Source organism: Gymnogyps californianus, chromosome 17 (genome assembly GCF_018139145.2).
Source record: "Gymnogyps californianus isolate 813 chromosome 17, ASM1813914v2, whole genome shotgun sequence".
In the NCBI taxonomy this organism is placed as follows: domain Eukaryota; kingdom Metazoa; phylum Chordata; class Aves; order Accipitriformes; family Cathartidae; genus Gymnogyps; species Gymnogyps californianus.
Window position 1 is genome coordinate 6,781,668 of NC_059487.1, and position 17,702 is coordinate 6,799,369.

A 17,702-nucleotide genomic window follows, 5' to 3' on the forward strand; every position below is an offset into this window, starting at 1 on the left:
CTGCCTGCTCAGTGCAGGTACAGGCAGGGAGGCAGGAGCACACAGGGGATGAAAGACTGGAAGACCCTGATTGCATATGTGCTGTAAAGATGTTTTGATGCGTTTATCAGTGGGATAACCTGGCTGCTTTGATCTTGCAGTGGTAGCTAATTAAATAAGGGTTCCCCAGAGCATTAGCTGAGCCCCTTTGGTAATGGCGTGGTGGAAGCTGGAATAAATCAGTGGCGTTTGTGCATAGTCCCAAGGCTGTGCTGCTCTGGGAGACTCGCTCCTTTGGGCTCCCGCTCCTTTGGGCTCCACTTAATCTGCATCCAGGGCAGCACAGAGGAGAGCGGACCTGAAAACCAGGGGGAGGAGGAGGGAGTCCAGTTGGCAGCTGCAAATCCCTGCTTTTTTTCCCCCAAAGATATCTCTGTGGATGCTCTCATGAGCTGCTCCCAGCCTGGCTGTGCTGGCAGGACGGGCTCCGGCAGGGCGAGGAGCTGCCTGTCCTGCCCGTCTGGGGCCAACACAGTGGCCCCAGGGCCATGCTGCTGTACCAGTGGCCGGCGGCCCTTTGACTGGCAGACTCTGGCTTGCACCACTCCATTTAGCTGGCTCCGGGCAGCTGCCAGCTGGCATCCGAGGGCTGTGGGGCAAACGGAGAGCGGCTGCGGGGGAAACGGAGAGCAGCTGCGGTCTATGCCAGCCCCACTGGCTCGTTGCAGCCCATGGGCTCCCGTGCGGGCTGGCATGGCCAAGCCCTGACGGCTAGCTGCCCACTCGGTCCCGCTCGGCTCGCGAGGCAGTCAGGGTGGCGGAGATTAATTGAGCAAATCTCCCGTACGCAGGGCTGGGGTGCGTAGGTTGTCGTCTTATTGAAGACAGCTGCAGATGTCTGCTGTAAGATTAATATCACTTTAACTGTTCTAAGGGGAAGTATCCCTTGGTGAAAGATGCAAGTGGCTCTGAGCTATTTAGAGCTGAGGATAACATTTCGGTATTTTAAAAATTCACCAAGTAATCATAAAGGCTAATGCTTGCTGAGCTTGTTAGGTGGCAAGGAGCTCTGCCAGGCCTGTGCTCCTGAAGCACTGCTCAGAAAAGGATGCTTTTCTTCTGGCTGAATGGCCTGTTCATGCCCTTTCTGTGGAAGGAAGGAGAAAAGGTCCGATTTATCCAGCTAAGTAGCCTGGGCATGTACAGAGTGCCACCACTTCTGTGTAAGTGCTGGTACCATGAGTGAAAAGCCTGGGGCATCTCATGAGCTGGCTGCAAGGGAAGGGAGGCTGGAGGGCAGAGCTGCTCTGCAAGGTCAGGATGGCTTCTCTTTTTGGATTTCTTTTACAGTGGTATGGAGGTGTTTCCTTTAGGAGGCAGTTCATGTTGATTTATGCTTAATTCACAATTTAGATCACACCTTGCAGGTGCAGAGTCCGTAATATAAACCAGCAAAGACTCATCCACCCCAGGGATGTCAGAGTCTAAATTGAGTGGGTATGTGCACGAGTGATGGAGCAAAAAGTGCAAAAGGAGGGTGAAAGGTACAGCTGGCTCTCAGGGCAGGACACCCGTGGGGTGGGACACGCAGATGGGTTTGACTGTGGGCAGGGAAAGTGGCACGAGAGATGGACTGAAAAGGGATATTCAGTCCCATGCGCTGGTTCCAGGCAAATGAGGGTAGCAGAGCTTTGCTGGTATCTGCATGCACATGGAGGCAGAGGGAGAGGCACAAAGGAGATGGACTGGGACTGAGCAGGAAGAAAGGGATGCTCCAACTAGAGAGGCAAGTGTCTGTCTTGGTCAGGTCAGATTCATAGAATGGTTTGGGTTGGAAGGGACCTTTAAAGGTCATCTAGTCCAACCCCCAACATGGGTCTGTGTTGGTCAGGTCTGTGTGTCCTTGCCTTTTGCGATGTGAACACAGGAGGGACCATGTTGCCATCAGCAAAAGCACTTCTGCAGCTTTCCGTCTATTCCTTCTGAGTGCTGCAAACATTCCTGCCAAGACAAATTGTTATCCTAAGTTTCTTCAGAAGGACAAAATGATTCCTGCCGGATGCTGAAGCAGGGATTTGGCTGGAGATGGAAAAGCCAGTTTCCAGGAGAGGGGAGTTTAGCAGAAGTCTCCCTTCCTAGAGCCGACTGATGAATTACATTTGCTTAATGGCCTTTTTGGCAGCTCATGGTATCAAGAATGGCAAGAAAAAGGTGTTCAGTTGGTCCTTGCTCAGGGTTTGCTGAATCAATGGGAGGAGGTGGACCCTGGAGAAGGAAGAATGGTGCTGGAGAGGTCTGTCTTTCCCTTAATAAGCAAATGTGCAATAGCTTCGGCAGAGAGCTGAGCTCTTCCCCTATTTCTAGCGGCAAGGTCATCGCTGCACCTGCAGGCGGCCCAGCCCCGTCTGGTATTTGCAGTATTCTCTGCTAATTCCAATCTCATTTACAGTCTAATCCAATGTGGATGTGCAAAACTGCACAAACTGTCCAAAGAGACGGGCATGCTGGCTTGGCTTTGGGTCTCACCTGTTAGCACGGTGCTCAGCTGCGGCTCGTGTATCCACAGGGGATTTTAGTAGCAGTCGGAGGAATGATTCGGGCAGTGTTTCTGGCAGACGGCCAGGAAGGACAGGAGTGGTGCTCTGTCCTGCACTAGTACAAAAACAATTAGAGCATTAGAGCCGTGCCAGAGGAGCAAATAAAACAGCAGATGCATTTAACCCTCCCTCTCCCACCCGTCCAGCCGGCATGTGAAGCCTCCCTGCCTGGGGCGGCCCTGGAGCAGCCACTGTGACCCAGCCAGTGCTGCCGGGAGACAGCGGCAGCGAGACTGGGATGAGGGTTGCAGACATTGCCCACATACCTCCCTTCAGCTCAGCACAGGGCTGCTGCTCCTCCTTGCAAAGAATTCACCGCAGCTATTTTTAACGGCACTGCCCGGGTAGATGGCTCAGGGTGAAACTGGGAAGCGCTCATCCCAGGCAGTACTGCCTCGCTTGGGACGTTGGTTTGTAAAAGCCCCTTTTTGTGTTTATTGCCCCCAGTTGGACATGTTTTCACTGGCTTGAAAAGGGGCTTTTGAATTCTGCTGCTGGGTGCTATAAAATCTGTGGGCCTCTGTTTCAGTTTCACCCTGACCTCCTCCATCTCCAGACTTTCTCCTCTGGTGGTTTTTGCATGGGCTGCTTTCTGCAGAGGTGCTGGGAGCTGACAGCACAACCAGCAGTAAATAAAAAAGTGTGGCCCTGATTCAAGTGCTGCCTGAAAAGTATCAAATTTATATGCATATAATAAAAGGCCGGTATTTTCCTTTTTGCAAAAGCTGATTCTGTTTTTTGAGCAGATCTTAACCTTGGAAGAAATTTTCCTCTTATATGTTTCATGTCTAAGGTTCAAAGTTCACCTTCCTGCCTCTCTCAACCCTGCCTGAGTTTTTTTTTTTTTAACTACTGCGCCCGGCAGACCCCGGGCCATGGGCTGGGAGAGGCTTTTGTGCTGCGGGTTGTGTGCGCTGGGCTCTCCCAGGGCAGCTGGTATTTGTCTCCTGCTTTGCAGCCAGGGCCAAGTTTTTCTCTGCGTTGAGCTCCCAGGCAGTGCCAGCCATGCAGATAAATAATAAATTCAGAAATACTCTAGGCAAGTTAGATGTTATTGTTATGGCTGGGCCCTTTCCTCCAGGCTGTGCTTTGTCACAGTGTTACTAAACCCTCAGCGTGGCTTTTTGGAAGGCTGCGAGCAGCAGTGCCTTCCCTTCGTGCCCTGGGGATGCATGGCACAGCTGGGGGAGATGTACTTAAAAGACCATGCTGTGTCTCTCTAAGCCAGATGTTCATCACCTGGCTGCTGCTGTAATAAAAGATCTCAGTGACGGAGGGACCCAGCACAGAGCATCAGCATCCCTGCCGGGGCCGGGCTGCTGGCCAGGGGAAAGCAGCACTCTGCCTTGTGCCATGGCCTCCCCGGGATGCCGGCAGGGCCAACACATAGTGTGCCGGAGCTGCCAGATTTGAAGCAGCAGCCATGTTGATCTTTTAGTCCCCCCAGATCAAACACTTCTGGATGACTTTGCAAGCAGAGGGACAGGAGCAGAGGTCAGGCATGTCCTGCAGAGTGAGGGAGCCAGGCAGAGCTGCCATGCAACTCGCATCCCCAGGGCAGTGGGGGATCCCAAAGTCATGCCTCTCAGCTTGCTGTCACAGCTCCGTGCATGGAGCTCGGGAGCTGCCCTGTGGCCTCCCTGGCCTCACACCCCTCTGTGCCCAGGAGGGCTTGTTGTAGAGCCCTTCTGCCCTTGGGGCCGTGGTGGCTCGCAGCGATGGCTCAGCCCAGCCAGCTCAGCTCCCCACCACCCACAGCATCCTCACCGCAGCCTCTGCAACCCAGGTTGGGCTCTTCCTGGCCTTGCCATCTCTTTACCCACAGGAACTGCAGTACTCAAGCCCCATGCAGCAGCCAGATAGTATCCAGCAGCTTCTCTGGAGGAAAGGAAATCTCCAGCAGGAAAAGAGCTGCCTTGTCACCTCCAACACCCCCAGGCTGTTCCCTTGCATTGGCCCCAGATGCTGAGGGAGAGCTGAGCATGTGGGAGCCATCTGCACCTGTTTGGTAACACATCAGCGTGAGTCTGGCTCTGTCCTTACTAGCAGAGGGAGCAGACTCTGCATCCAGTCCACTTCCAGACTACTTTTTTGGAAGTCACCTTTAGGAAAGCATCCACCTGCTTGCCAGGAGCTGCCTGCTGCTCCCCCAGCTGGGGCTGGCTGATTATCTGGCTGGGAAGTGGCTGGGATAGCCTCTGCCTGGCTCAGTGAGCGGCTGAAAGGGAGGATTTTATCTCTGTATGGTGAATCCCGTCCTCTGAGAGCAGCAGGACAAAGCCAAGGGTCGGAGCACGTCCTGCCGGGGTGAAGAGCCAGATCCTTACTTTGCAAGCTTCTTCCTGGGGCCGGGGCCGAGACCGGGCAGGCTGTGTGCCCCACGTGCAGCGCGCCTGCTCCGATCCCCCAGGCATGGAGAGCACAGAAACATCCCCCTTGGCCCCTGCCAGATTATAGTGGAATTAATCACACTGATTATATGCTACCAAAAAAGGAGGTGCTTTCTCTGTTCAGAGCTGCCTCAGACCTCCTGCTTGCGAGCAGCAGCTTAAAATTGCTGTTTTCTGCCTCATCACGTCTTGTCTCTGGATTTTTCGGGAGCTGTAATAATTTTGGATAACAAGACCAAGAATGAGCAATGCCAGGCAGCTCAGCCTGCAGAGAAAGCAGGGAGATAACATGGGAGTGTGGGCAGGGAGGTGAATCATGGCTCCAGCAGAGCGGGATGTCATCCCAGGGAGAGAGACAGGCTGAGCCACAGCAGCTCCGCACCCTCTTCTTTATCACAGGGCCCTGAACAGCATTTTCAGCTCCCTGTCAAGTCACACTGTTGCCTGTATCAGTTGGGATTAATGCCCTACATTTAGTTCTTTCCCCGCAGCTACTCAAAATGGGGTGTGTGTGTATGTGTGTATGTATATATGTATATCTTCTACCTTCTAAGGGTCTCAGAACAGCATTTCTATCACCTTTTCATTGCACCTGTCGAGTATTCAGACTAAAGCTAGTCTTGTCTGCGTACTGCGTCTCAGTTTAATGGGAAAGAATTAATCCTGATTTCATGACTGACAGTCCAAGAATTCCTCTGGAGCATTTTCACTGCAGGGATGAGAACTGCATCTTTCATCATTTTTTGTCCTAAAACATGACCAGATACCAACCTGAGTCTGAAAAGGGCTCATCAGACACCCTAAGACCACATTAAAGGTTGTAATTCGTAGTGAATTGGAGTTTGAGGGCTGCTAACCGCTTATCTAATTGTCCACACAAAAATATGTGGTTTTGCATGTGCAGCCAGTGTATGCTCCATTATGTGCAGCAAGGGAGATATGGGGAGCCTCAGCAAACATGATAGCGAGAGCATGGGGAAAGCAGCTTTCCATAAGCCCCGAGTGGAACAAAGCAGCTGAATATACGGTGCTTCACCCTCCCTTATTTTTAAGGTGCAATTTCGCTGTTTGAAGTCAGCTCCTTCCCAGACCACGAGCAGCTGGGCTGTAAAGTCAGCCCTGCTTTTAGCTTAAAGATCACAGGGCCCCGAGTACAAGGCATGCGAGGAATATGACAGCCGGCCAGCGAAATAACTCTGATGGCCGTATAGCCCTATGGAGCAAGGAGGAGATGTGCAGGGAAGGAGTGGAGAGGACTCGGGGAGCCAAGCTGAGAGGGAGGCAATAGATCTGCCTTTCCCAACACTGGTGAGAGCAGCTCCCCCCGGGCTGCGGTGAGTAAAGCAGCCCCTTGGACAATGTGTGGTGTTTGCTGGAGAGCTACGGGAGAGACACTGGGGTAAAATGTGTCCCGTGTGCTGGGCAGGGGCATGCTGCCTCTGGTGAGGTGCAGCAGCTCAGGGCTGGTGACAGCACAGCAGTGTTCAGCCATCACGTTGTTGTCCCCTTATGCTCCAAAGATGCCTGCGGTGATGCTTTAGGCATTCCTCTGAGCTAGGTTTTCAGTGCTTCGCAGCACGGCGGCAAGCCCGTTTTGCAGCACCTGCTGCCTCGCTGCAACACATGAACATGCTCATGTTTGCAAATACACCTGCCCTGTTCCCTTGCGTGGCTGCGTGCAACCTTCACACCTTAGCCTTAAGCATCTGTGCCCCTTACTTGTTGAAAATCTGGTATTTTCTCCTCAAGTGTGGGGTTTTTGGGTCAAGTGGGCAAGTGCTGGGTGCTGTTATGCCAGATGGGCTGATTTGATTTTGTTGCTGGACAGGGTCCGCTGCTCGAGCTGGGACAATCTTGGCTCAGATGGCACTCACTGTTGTCCCCTCTTCTCTCCGCAGGACAGCTCATGCCAAAGCCAAGGCTGAAGGGTCAGAGCAGGCAGCTCAGGCAGCTAACAACGAATCGGGCATAGCCAGAATGATGGCCAGGGAGCTCTCCCCGGACTTCTACCAGCCAGGTAGGACCAGAGGCATCTTCTAAGAGGGATTTTGCAATTTCTTTGGGGAATCTGTTCAAATGCTTCACCCACTTTATAACTCCACGGGTTGCCCTCCTGTCTATTCTAAATTCTCTTTCACGCAAGTTCAGCCAGCCCCCTGCCCTGGATGATTTGCTGTCCTCCTTATACCACTGTTTTACCTGCTGGAATATGTTACCATAGCCTGGAGCAAAAACCCACAGTCCCTCAACTTCCCCTCGTGTTTCGCCACACGCTGAAGCCCTCCCAGCACCAGGCAGGGCAGGCAGCGAGCTCATGTCTACTTGCAGCACTCCTGTAGATATATCCCTCGTGGCTTTTTCTTGGAACAGCTTTACACATTGACTCGCAAGCCCATATCCTGTGGGGCCGCACACTGCACCAGGGTACGATCAGACTCGGCTAATTAGAGGCTGTAATATCCTGTAAGAAAGTTGCTAATGCAAAATACTACTTCCCTGATTCCCTATTTATTTGTTAGCATCACTGCTGATTATTTGGCTGGGAAAACACTTGGGAGGTTCCTTCTGTGAGACCAAGCACTGAGGATTAGTAGATAGGAAGTGTAATACTAGAAGCAGCATTGTGAATGCCATTACCTTTCCCTAGACCGAGTTAGCTAGAGATGTATTCTGCCTGGAAAGCTTTCCTTTCCAGAGAGGGAAGGTAATAACAGAGCAGAAAACAAGGATCCAAGTGCCTACATTTTTATCCTGTCTGTCTTATTATCTGGCTTTGCTACCTGCAACAAGTGTCCCGTGGCTGCTGAAGCAGGATCACAAGGGACCATCACAGTGGCAAAACTGGGGGTAGAAGCCAAAGGTTGACTCCTGCTCAGCAAAGCCTGCCACCTGCTCCTGCTCTGATTTCGGTGCCTCTGGGTCTCTGGTACTACACCCCGGCATAGGGCACGCAGTGGGAAAGGGGTACGGCTCACACCCGGCACTTGGCCGGGGAGAGTCATGCTGACAGATTTGCCTAAATTCCTTGTACTCCCACCTTGCCCTGCGCCTACTAGCTGGGGAGATGCCGTGCTGGAGGGCTGCCCGTTCCTCCCTGCCGCCCAGCGAGGCCCATCGGAGCTGGCTTTGAGTGGGGAAACACCACAGTGCCCAGGCATGGGCATGAGCCAGCGTGTGGCACTTCATTTAACAATAGCTAAACGTCGCTTGATCCTGACATAAGCTCCCCAGCTGCCACTCACAGCTCCACATTCACCCTTTGCACACTGGGGTATTTATAGCACAGAGGCAAAGGAAACTGGAATTCCTGATGGGAGGTTTTTGACATCTAGCTAGATTATTTTTTCCACCCATGGCAATTGAATGAGACAATTGAAACGGTCTCCGCAAAATGCCTGAAGCTGCCTGGCCTGCACTCCTGGCTCCTCGGGTGCTGAATCCTCTCGCTGCTTTTATGTAGGGCTTCGCTTGGGTCCTGGCCTCTCTCAGTGGCCTTGTAAGCTGCTAATGCATGTTTTTCTTCTATGATTCTTTTAAATCTCTAAATTCCCTAAGAGCACAGCAAGGGGAAATGTCTCTTCTTGCATGGCTGCCCCATCCAGGAACAAACAGACAGAAGTCCACCCTTGGGTTTTGCTAGGACTCAGAGCTGCTGGTCACACAGCCAGGAGAGCCTGGCAGTGTTCAGCAGCTGCGTTTCCCCCTGCTATCCTGGCAGATAGACCCTGCTATGTCTGGCACAGGGCAATCCTACTCAGCAAGCCTCATATCTCTAATAAGTATTGAGCCCTGGGTTTCGTTTAGGATATCAACCCTAATAGCTTAGAGGAGAGGGATGTAAGCCAAAGCCCTTGCTGAAATGTTGTGCTGGGAGGTGAAGGTGGGGAGGTGAGGAGGATCGGAGCTGTGCGGTGCCCTCCAGGCAGTTGCGGTTTTTTTGGTGTGAATTATTCAGGAGGAGAAGAAAGCAGCAGGAGAGAGCAAGGAGCCTGGAGCTGCAGGCAGCCTATTTTGAGGAGTCTGAACAACTGTTGAAACGGCTTCCAAATAATCCACTTGCAGCCAGAAATAAATGGCCCTGAATGGGTCGCCTGTTGATTGACAGGAGCGTGCAGGCAGGGCAGAGCAGCTAAAATCAGTGCCCTCTTTCTCCCCACTGCCCCCTCTGAGCGGAGGCATTGCCTGCATGGGCAGGAGGTAGCAGCATGCAAATCACACCACTGATTTATTAGAGGGAAAGGAGCACCAATCCCAATTTCCTGACCAGGCTCAAGTCTGCATCCATCCTTGGGGTGGAGGAGACGAGGGGAGGACCCACGAGGCAGCCGGGGACGGTGCGGCTCCACAGTCTGTGCCATTCAGGAGCACAGAGCAAGCCCTCTACGTCTGCACCCCTCAGCATCGCTTGGATTCAGCAGAATGAGGCCAAAGCCACTTTCAAAAGCAGGTGCTTTGCTTTCAAACAAGCTGCTTTGCGACCTTGCGCTGTCCATAAGGAGCATGCTCTTCTTGTTCTCACTTGCTATGAGCATCGCAGTGACGTGCGGGGACCCCTGTCCCAGCACGGATCCCAGCGCGCAGAGCACTGTGCAGGGTTATTATTCCAAAAGATATTCCCAGTTGTTCAGTGGTGGATTTTGCTCAGCCAGCCGCCCAGCACGATGGACATCTTCGGTGTCAGGCTCTGGCTGACTTCCCCAGACCCTAGCTGGACCGCAGTTTGCTTTGCAGACACGGCCTAGGGTTAACAAGAAGTAAAGATTTAATGATAGGTGAATAATTGAAGCGAGGGCAATGTTGCTAAGAGCTGACAAGTCAGCGTGGGAGATGAGGCCAGCACGAAAGCCGAAGCCCTGAGTCACCTTGTGTGATGGTGCCAGGTAATTTTGCTGCTGTTGCGTGGCTCAGTGCAGAGAGGAGGGCTGTGAAACTGCCAGCCCTGCTCTGTGCATGAAAAACGTGTTTTTCCTATCGTGAGGGATGACAGGTAGATCGTTTGGGGATACCTGCCTTTCCCGAGGAGACTGGGCACCCCCGTGTCACTTGTGAAGTTGCCACGCTATTAGACGCCAAAGAAGGCACTTGGCAGAGCTTCCCAGCCATTAAAAAGAAAAACAAAAACTTGGATGGGAGCTGGATCTTCTTTAGCCCCAGGATAACCCATCTGTGTGGCTGCAAAAAGCTGGGCTGCAGGTTTTCAGTTTCTTTACCCTCATCTGGAGCTCCCCACCTGCTCCTTTGGCTCTTCCCAGCCGGACAGCATGTGGTGGGGCTCACAGCCTCCGGCTGCTCCTGGAGGATATCCCTCCTGGAAGCAGGCTCTGGTTTGGGAGCACCTCTTCTCCCAGCCTCCAGCCTGGACCCTCTTGCAGTCGTCCCCAAACCCACTGGGGCTGGGAGCACAGCTGTCAAAGGCATGATGGTGGCACAGAGCTGGAGCGGCCTGCTGTCCCTCCGGCCCCCGGGGCAGCTCCTCACACTGAACCCTCTCTCCACAGGCCCCGAGTACCAGAAGCGGAAGCTGCTACAGGAGATCATGGAGAATGCAGAGCACGCCGTCAACATGGAGGAGGAGGCGCCACGGCCCGAGGGCGCCCCGCCGCCCCCCACGCCCCCTGAGAGCCCCCAGCTCCACGAGCAGGACGAGGCCCGCCGCCATGCCAGCTCGGCCCCCAGCCCCGCCACCACCCCCCCGAGGCCAAGCGGGCCAAGGCAGCCCCCCGCCAGGATGGCACCCTCCGTCCAGGCAGCTGGGCTGAGGCGGCCGGGCGGGCGGGCGGCGGGAGCCCCGCGCCCCCCGAGGGCGAGGGCCGGCCGCCCTCACAGGGCTGGGGGCGTCCCGCCGAGCAGATGGAGATCGGGCCACTGCAGAGAATGGCGCACGAGCCCGACGTCGAGCTCTTCAAGGGCTACCACAGCTACGCCGTCCGGACCTCCCCGGTCTCTCCCGCCACGGACTATGAGGAGGAGCCACTCCCCGAGCCCGAGCTGCCCTCCCTGGAGCCCCGGGGAGACCCCCAGCGCCGGGGGGGCACCCCCGCCCCGCCACAGGAGCGGGAGGAGAAGCCGGCGGCCAGGGTGGAGGCCAAGCCAGAGCCGCCCCGGCCCAAGGAGCCAAAGCAGGGCCCCAGCCCCGAGCGCAGGGCTGTGCGCCGGGCCGAGCCCGCCGCTGACAGGAAGACTGAGGCCAGGGTGCCGGGGCGGACGGAGCCCAAGACGGGGGCCAAGCGGGGCCCGGCCCCAACAGCAGCGGTGGCGGCAGCGCAGGAGGCAGAGGAGTGCGAAGAGGTGATGTGGCGGCAGCCCAAGAGGCAGCCCAAGAGGCACGCCTGGGAGCCATCTTTGCCTTTTTTTTTGGTTTATTTTTCCCCAGGAGGTATGAAAGGGCCCAGAGGGATGCAGAGCCCATGGCCTCAGGGCTGCAGTGGGCCCCGAGCAGCGCCCAGAGGTTCTTTTCAGGATCCCGAAGCCTGCTGGTGGCAGGTCTTGGTTTTCCCCTCTCCTGGTGCCTTCCCAGCCCGCCCTGCCCCGGCTGCTGGGGCTGGCGTTCATAACCCTATTACTTTAACTTCCTCTCTGCACCAGGGCAGATACGCTTCCAGACACGTCCCCATTTCAGAATTTGAGGAAAACAGGCATCTTCTGATTCACTTTTTATGCTTTTCTCCCCTTCTGTTCCCACCCCTTTACCATCCAACATGGATCTGGAAAGTTGGGGGCAAGATGTAGGACAGGGAAGAAAAAGCTGAGTGGGGTTTCTTTTTTACCTGTTACTTTTACTTTTTTGCAGTAGGGGCACCTCATGAGCTGAACTGTGGTATCGAATCACCAGCTGATTTCCCAGATTTAAAATATGGTCACTGAAATTCAATTTTGCTGTTAGCAAATACAGCTGTAAAACCAGACATTGTATTAGCCCGCTGCTTCTTATCTTGCAGCCCTTTGGACGTGAATGGTTCCGATGCAACTTTAGAAAAGCACAGTTTGGAAATATTTTGGTCTGAAATTAGAGCAATCTCATATGGGTGCGTTTGTTCATCTTAAAAACGGCAACTTTACAAACATGGGCAATGTGGGTGGAGAAAGGAGTTGGGAGGAGCAGCTTGACATGGGCTTGGCAGTTCATGTGCCTGTGGTCGGGATCTCCTTTAATCTGATTTAGCCTCAGAAGAAGCCTGATTTAGCCTCCTTAGAAGGAGCTTGCAGGGAAGAAATAGGAATAGGGATTGATAGATATTCAACTAGTTTGAAATTCAGGCTGGTTAAGTGCCAGATTTCTGTGTGTCAGGAGGGGGTGATTCTGGTATTTTTGAATAGCAGAATCAAGCTGTATCTGTCTCGTCGCCTGGAGCTGTGGTATATAATACTCTGTTTTGGGTTTTTCCTTCAGGGACCTAACACAATCGTGATCTGCATGGTCATCTTACTGAACATTGGTCTGGCCATCCTATTTGTACATTTTTTGACATGATGTGCCCCTCGGACAAGGTAAGAAGAGCAATAAGATTTTATCCTCAATTTGTAGACATTGCTGTGGATGTTTTAGGATCGACTAGCTTTACTGCCAACGCAAATCATTCACTGATGGATGCCCTGGTGATGAAAATGCATGGGCATTTATTCAATAGATGCAATTACCTTGCATTGAGCACTGAGATTCTCAGTTACCCCTTGTCTGTTCCAAGAGTGATTTGTGGAGTAATTTCAGTGGATAGTTCTCGAGTCTTTTCATAAAATGATTTCCTCAAAGTTAAAAAATTGAACTGTGTTGATCGGATACAATCCCACAGTATAGTTTTGCCTTCCCATTTGCATGGGCATGGTTCATGGAGTGAGACTTCCAGTGCAAGAATGTGTGATGTTAAATTTGAAATTTGTTTTCTGCAAATATGCTTCAAGAAACACTTTCAATTTGCTGTTCTGTGGCGGCTGCTGCCAGGTAACCCGTGCATTGCTGTATTTCCTGGCACTCAGCCGAGCAAGAGGCAAGAACACAAAGAAATATGAAACTATGAAATTTGCAGCTCTAATAGCACCAGTGCTAGTTCTGCAGCTGTTGTTATATGGTTGTTTTACTAAAGGTAAATAGGAGCTGAGATGTGTATCTGACTAAGGTTAAACTGGAGCTCGCTCAGGTCTTCCACTTGAATTGGGATGAGGGTTTGCATTTGGATTTGGTGGCAATAAAATCTTGTGAGGTTTCTTGTGCCTGTGGGATTCCTGCACACAGAAATGTGTCATGGGTTTGCACAAGATTTCTGTCGCCTTCGGCTCAAGTATTGCAAAAAAAAAAAAAAAAACCACCAAGGCTGAACCTGACTCTTGGGCCACACATGAACGTAACGCGAGAGGCACCTCCCAAGTGCCCGTGAGGGTATTGGGCTGCCTTCCCGGGGCCTCCTGGGGGATAAAGCTGCTCTGCTGAGCACTGCTTTCTGTCGTGTTATTAGTCCCCCGTCAGCCTGCACAGGTGAAAGCCTTGCAGCCAGCCGCGATTACGTGTCAGTCATATGTTTTGCTCCCCCTTGACTCTCCCGTTCATCTGTGTCTGGGACAGGCGTTGCTGCTGATGGAGACCACAGACCTTGGCGGGGATTAAATCTCAGCCACCTGGAAACACCTAAGAGGAGGACTTGAGATCCCAAGGTTGCACTGCAAACACCAACCTTAAGTGAAAGCACCTGAAGATCAGTTCAGTCTCCCTGCTCCCAGGCTGTGGCTGGCCTCTGCAATCTACCAAGGAAAAGCCAGGGTTTCTGCAATTCAGCCTCCTTCTCATCTTTGTATAAAATAGCAGTTGCCTTAAATTGTTCTCACCAAAGTCATCAACTGTCCTGTCATGCCAGGGATGAGGGATTTATCTGTAGCTGTAGGAGAACGAGTGAGAAGGTCTCATGCCTGCACACTGATGTGTTTTGTAACTCCCTTGGTTGACTCGGTGTCAGAGATCTCCCAAAGAATATCATCCATGGCGTGGAGATGAAGCAATACACGGCAACCAAAATGACTCATGAGAGCCGCGCAACGGCTAGGGGTGGACAACGTCGCCCTCCGTGCTTGGAAGTCGTCCAAAGGGACGAGCAAAAAGTCTTTCCTTTCCCCGTCGCCTGGAGTCGTTTTCCATGTGTGGAGGACTGAGAGGGGGAGCAAGTTGAAATTGGGCTTACTGAAGTGTAACCAGAGTCCTGCCCGTGCCTGCCGACGCAACATGGACGGGGGCCGCAGGGTGGGGTGCGAGGGACTGGCTGATCCGAGGCTGTTTGTGCATGTGGGGGGTGCTGCGGGTGGAGATGGTGCCCGTTTCGGGCCCGTTTCGCCATCCTCTCCTGCCACCAGCAATGCTCTGCACAGAAGCATCTTGCAGTGGGAGACTTCCCACTGTAACGGGAAAGGAAATAGGTGTGCTGAATTTGTCCCTTTACCCCTTTTTTCTATGAAAATGTTGCAACTTACAATGAAAAGGAGGTACTTACTGCAAAATACCTCCGTACACCCGCAGGTTCCTCCCCTTGGCGCGCTGGGCTGCAGCGGGGCTCCTGGCCTCTCTCATTGCAACAGAGTGAACAGACTTTCCAGCCAGAGGATGCAGGGTGGCTGTTGTGGGAGAGGTTACGTTATTCCTGAAAGAAAAAAAGGTGCAGAGACCCGAGTGACTCCAATGTATTTGGGTGTTAGGCTCAAAAATACGCAGCAGCCAGACTTTCAGCAGTGGTAGAGTACAGTGGGGCAATTCTAGCTGTTGTTCTTGTGTGCGAGTCTTAGAGGCCTGGGCGATTTGCACCAGTTCTTCCCAAAGCTGCGACAGAGAGTGACCTTTGGAAGGAGAAGTTTCCACCATGATCTGCTCTGATCCTAGCAGTGCGAGCTTAGAAAGTCGGCACAGACGAAGTTACAGTTTAGTGTGAGGCTGAGTGCTTGGACATGTTTCTTCCTTCTTTTAAGAGCAATATGTGTTTTCTATCCCTTTTTAAGATAATCGGAAATGTTATTTATAGTCGGTTGTGCACCTCTGTGTATCCTGAAGTCCCACAGCACAGGACTGGGTGGGAAAACCTGAGGGACTGGAAAGAATGGGGAAATGATGGTTAAGGAAAAAAACAGATGCCCAGTCTGCTCCAAAGGTCAATCTGAAAGGATTTCAGAGATGGAGTGGCAGACAGGCAGGGGTTTACACTGACTGGAGATACAGGGCAAAACCTGCCTAATTTATCTGCTCTAATTATGGCATAAGAGAGTGAGACTAATTCAGTACTTTTCTTTGTGAACCAAGTTTATTTTTTAACCTTATTCAGCTCAGGAACGTTGCCACAGTAGCAAATACGTGGTGTTAACTGTGGGAGAAGTGAATGTGATCCCTTCCTAAAAGCCATGTGGCTGTACCAGTCCTGAGAAAGCTGTGCAGCATCATCTACACTTCCACAGAGCATAGTTTAGCAGCAATTTGCTTCTTTTTTTTTTTCTTAAGTATAAATGTATTGCAAACCCCAGGCTCTGCTGCCTTTGACGTTTTATCTCCGTTTGCTGGCACTCACTTGCCAGCTCTGCAGTTTCAGTATGCCGACTGCTTTTATTAACCACCAAGACAATTTCCGTTGAGAGACCTGAGGGGCTTTTATTTATCACTAAGCACAAAAATGGATCTTTTTCAACAGTGCTAAGGTAATTCCGCCCCCACCCCAATTTTTTATGCATGTGATGTGCACTCGGTAGTGTGCTTTCCTCCTAGTAACCTTCTGAGAAAAGTAGGTAGATTTGCTTTTATGTGACGTATAAATATATCCATATTGTGCTGAGATATGGATATATATACATATATATATAGCCCCTTAGGGATTTCGTTTTCTTAGATGCAAAAATAACAGATTTACCTCAAACTGCATGCTTTCAAAACTGACTAGGATATTGTGTTATACTTTTCAGGTCTTACAAAGATGCAGATACATTTCACTCTTCACACAAAAATACCTTCATCACAGATTTTGCAAGCTGTTTACTACAATCTGTGTACTACTGTCCGGAGTTTTCTGTCGGTTGTTCTGCTGGATTACGTGCAATAATAAACAGTTATCTGCTCACTGTATCGATGTGGGTCTTTGCAGGAGAATCTCCAGATTTCTTTCCAGGTTGACACATTCACTCCAGTCTTAAAGGAGAGTTCATCAACATGTGGTGCAGAATTTCACGGGTGGCATCTGGATGGTTTTTAGCTTTTTCCCAATATCCATTTCAAAATCTTTCATTTTTTGTTGATGGGGGGTACTTCACAAAGAGAATTGTTTTCACTTACTGCCTTTTAAAAGTTTGGTGCCAGATGTTTGAGGACACCTCCTGCTCTCTGAGCAAGCTCTGTGTGCTACCATCATGCTGGCCTCTGCCAGAGGTTGCACGGGGCTGGGAGGAAAGGCGGCTCGCTGTCACGAAGTCTGCCTGGGCAATGCGGACGGCCGCTGACGGGTCCCTTCGCTGCCTCCCGACCCCAGGGCTGCTGCCAAGTTTCTTCCAAGCTGTGCGTCACTGCCTGCTCCTCCAGCGCCTGGGTTTGGAGAGGACTGATTCTCCTCTGCCTGTGGCCCGTCCTCTTGCTCAGCCCCTTGAAACGGCCAAAGTGAGAGGAAAGCCAGGCACAAGGAACAGGGAAATGGCAGTCGGGGGAAGAGTGATTTACAGGGGAGAATGGGAGAGCAGATCCCAGTGCCAGCCAGGGGCAGTGGGGCCCAGGGGCCCAAGGAATCCAGAGTAGCTGAAACCTTCAATCCCTTTTCTATTTCTGGAGTGTCTCACATGAGCAAAGCCGGGCTGTGCAGAGAGGCTGGCAGGACGCAGGCTCAGCCTCCGTGGGCAGCAGGGCCTCCCTCGGCTTCTGTGGGTGCAAGGAGTCTTGTGGGAGAAGATTTCATGCTGTGGTAGAGACTTAAGGAGCTGAGTTTGGTGAAATGATAGCTTACTCTCCTCTGGGCTTGTTTTGCTTCTGATATGGGAGGAACCAGCAGCATGTCATTCATCCAGTCGCTGGGAGGAGGCTGGGGGCAGCGGGGTAACTGGAGCCTTTTGCACCTCATAAATCTCACGCTGATGAATGGAGCAGATCTTTGGCCCATGTGTGGCAGAGACAGCGGGGAGGGAGGTGGGTCTGGTGCTAAAGCAATGACGTATTGCTTCAAAAATATTAATAAAGGCAAAACAAAAAGCCTGCCCCTTCCCCAAGGTAGAGGTAACAGTGCTGGGTCTCTGCTTCAGGAGCTGCTGGTTTCAGGGGTAACGTCCCCCACAGTGCTCCCGGCTGAGCGTCCCCGGGTGCAGGCAGGGAGGTGTCCGATATGTGAGAACCGGGATAAAGGCACTGGCCTGATCCTGTGACCGAAGGGCAGCAGCCTTAGCCTCCACCGGTGGGAGGGAAGGTGCAATCTGAGCCCCGGTGTCCTTTGAGCGTGACCTGCCCAGGCGTCCCGGGAATGGCCGCGCTGCCCTCCACCGTCCTTGCAGGGCATTGAGGCTTGCGGGAGCAACCCCCTCTCTTGGCCTTCACCTTCGTGCAAGAGGAAGGGCCAGAGCTGGGGCGAAGGTGGCCCCGGCAGCAAGTAGGTGCTGGGAAGCGCAGAGGCGTTGCTGTGCTCCTTTCTGGCCCAGGAGCCAGGAATGGGGCTGGCTCCGCACCACCGCCTTCGCTCCGGGACCCTTCCTGGAAGAAGCCAAAGTGAGTCCTGGGGGCATTAATGCGTCGGGGAATAGCCACCGT

General features: G+C 52.5%; 1 protein-coding gene across 1 annotated transcript in view; it reads left to right on the forward strand.

Moving 5' to 3' along the window:
- The window catches only part of JPH2 (junctophilin 2), a 34,004-nt gene extending 17,960 nt beyond the window's left edge, over window positions 1–16,044 (forward strand). Inside the window, 5 exon segments of the mRNA XM_050907406.1 lie at window positions 6,865–6,983; window positions 10,465–10,650; window positions 10,653–11,254; window positions 12,357–12,454; window positions 13,524–16,044. Coding sequence (XP_050763363.1) covers window positions 6,865–6,983; window positions 10,465–10,650; window positions 10,653–11,254; window positions 12,357–12,437 — 988 coding nt within the window. The 3' untranslated portion in view covers window positions 12,438–12,454; window positions 13,524–16,044.
- The last annotated feature ends 1,658 nt before the right edge of the window (window positions 16,045–17,702 follow it).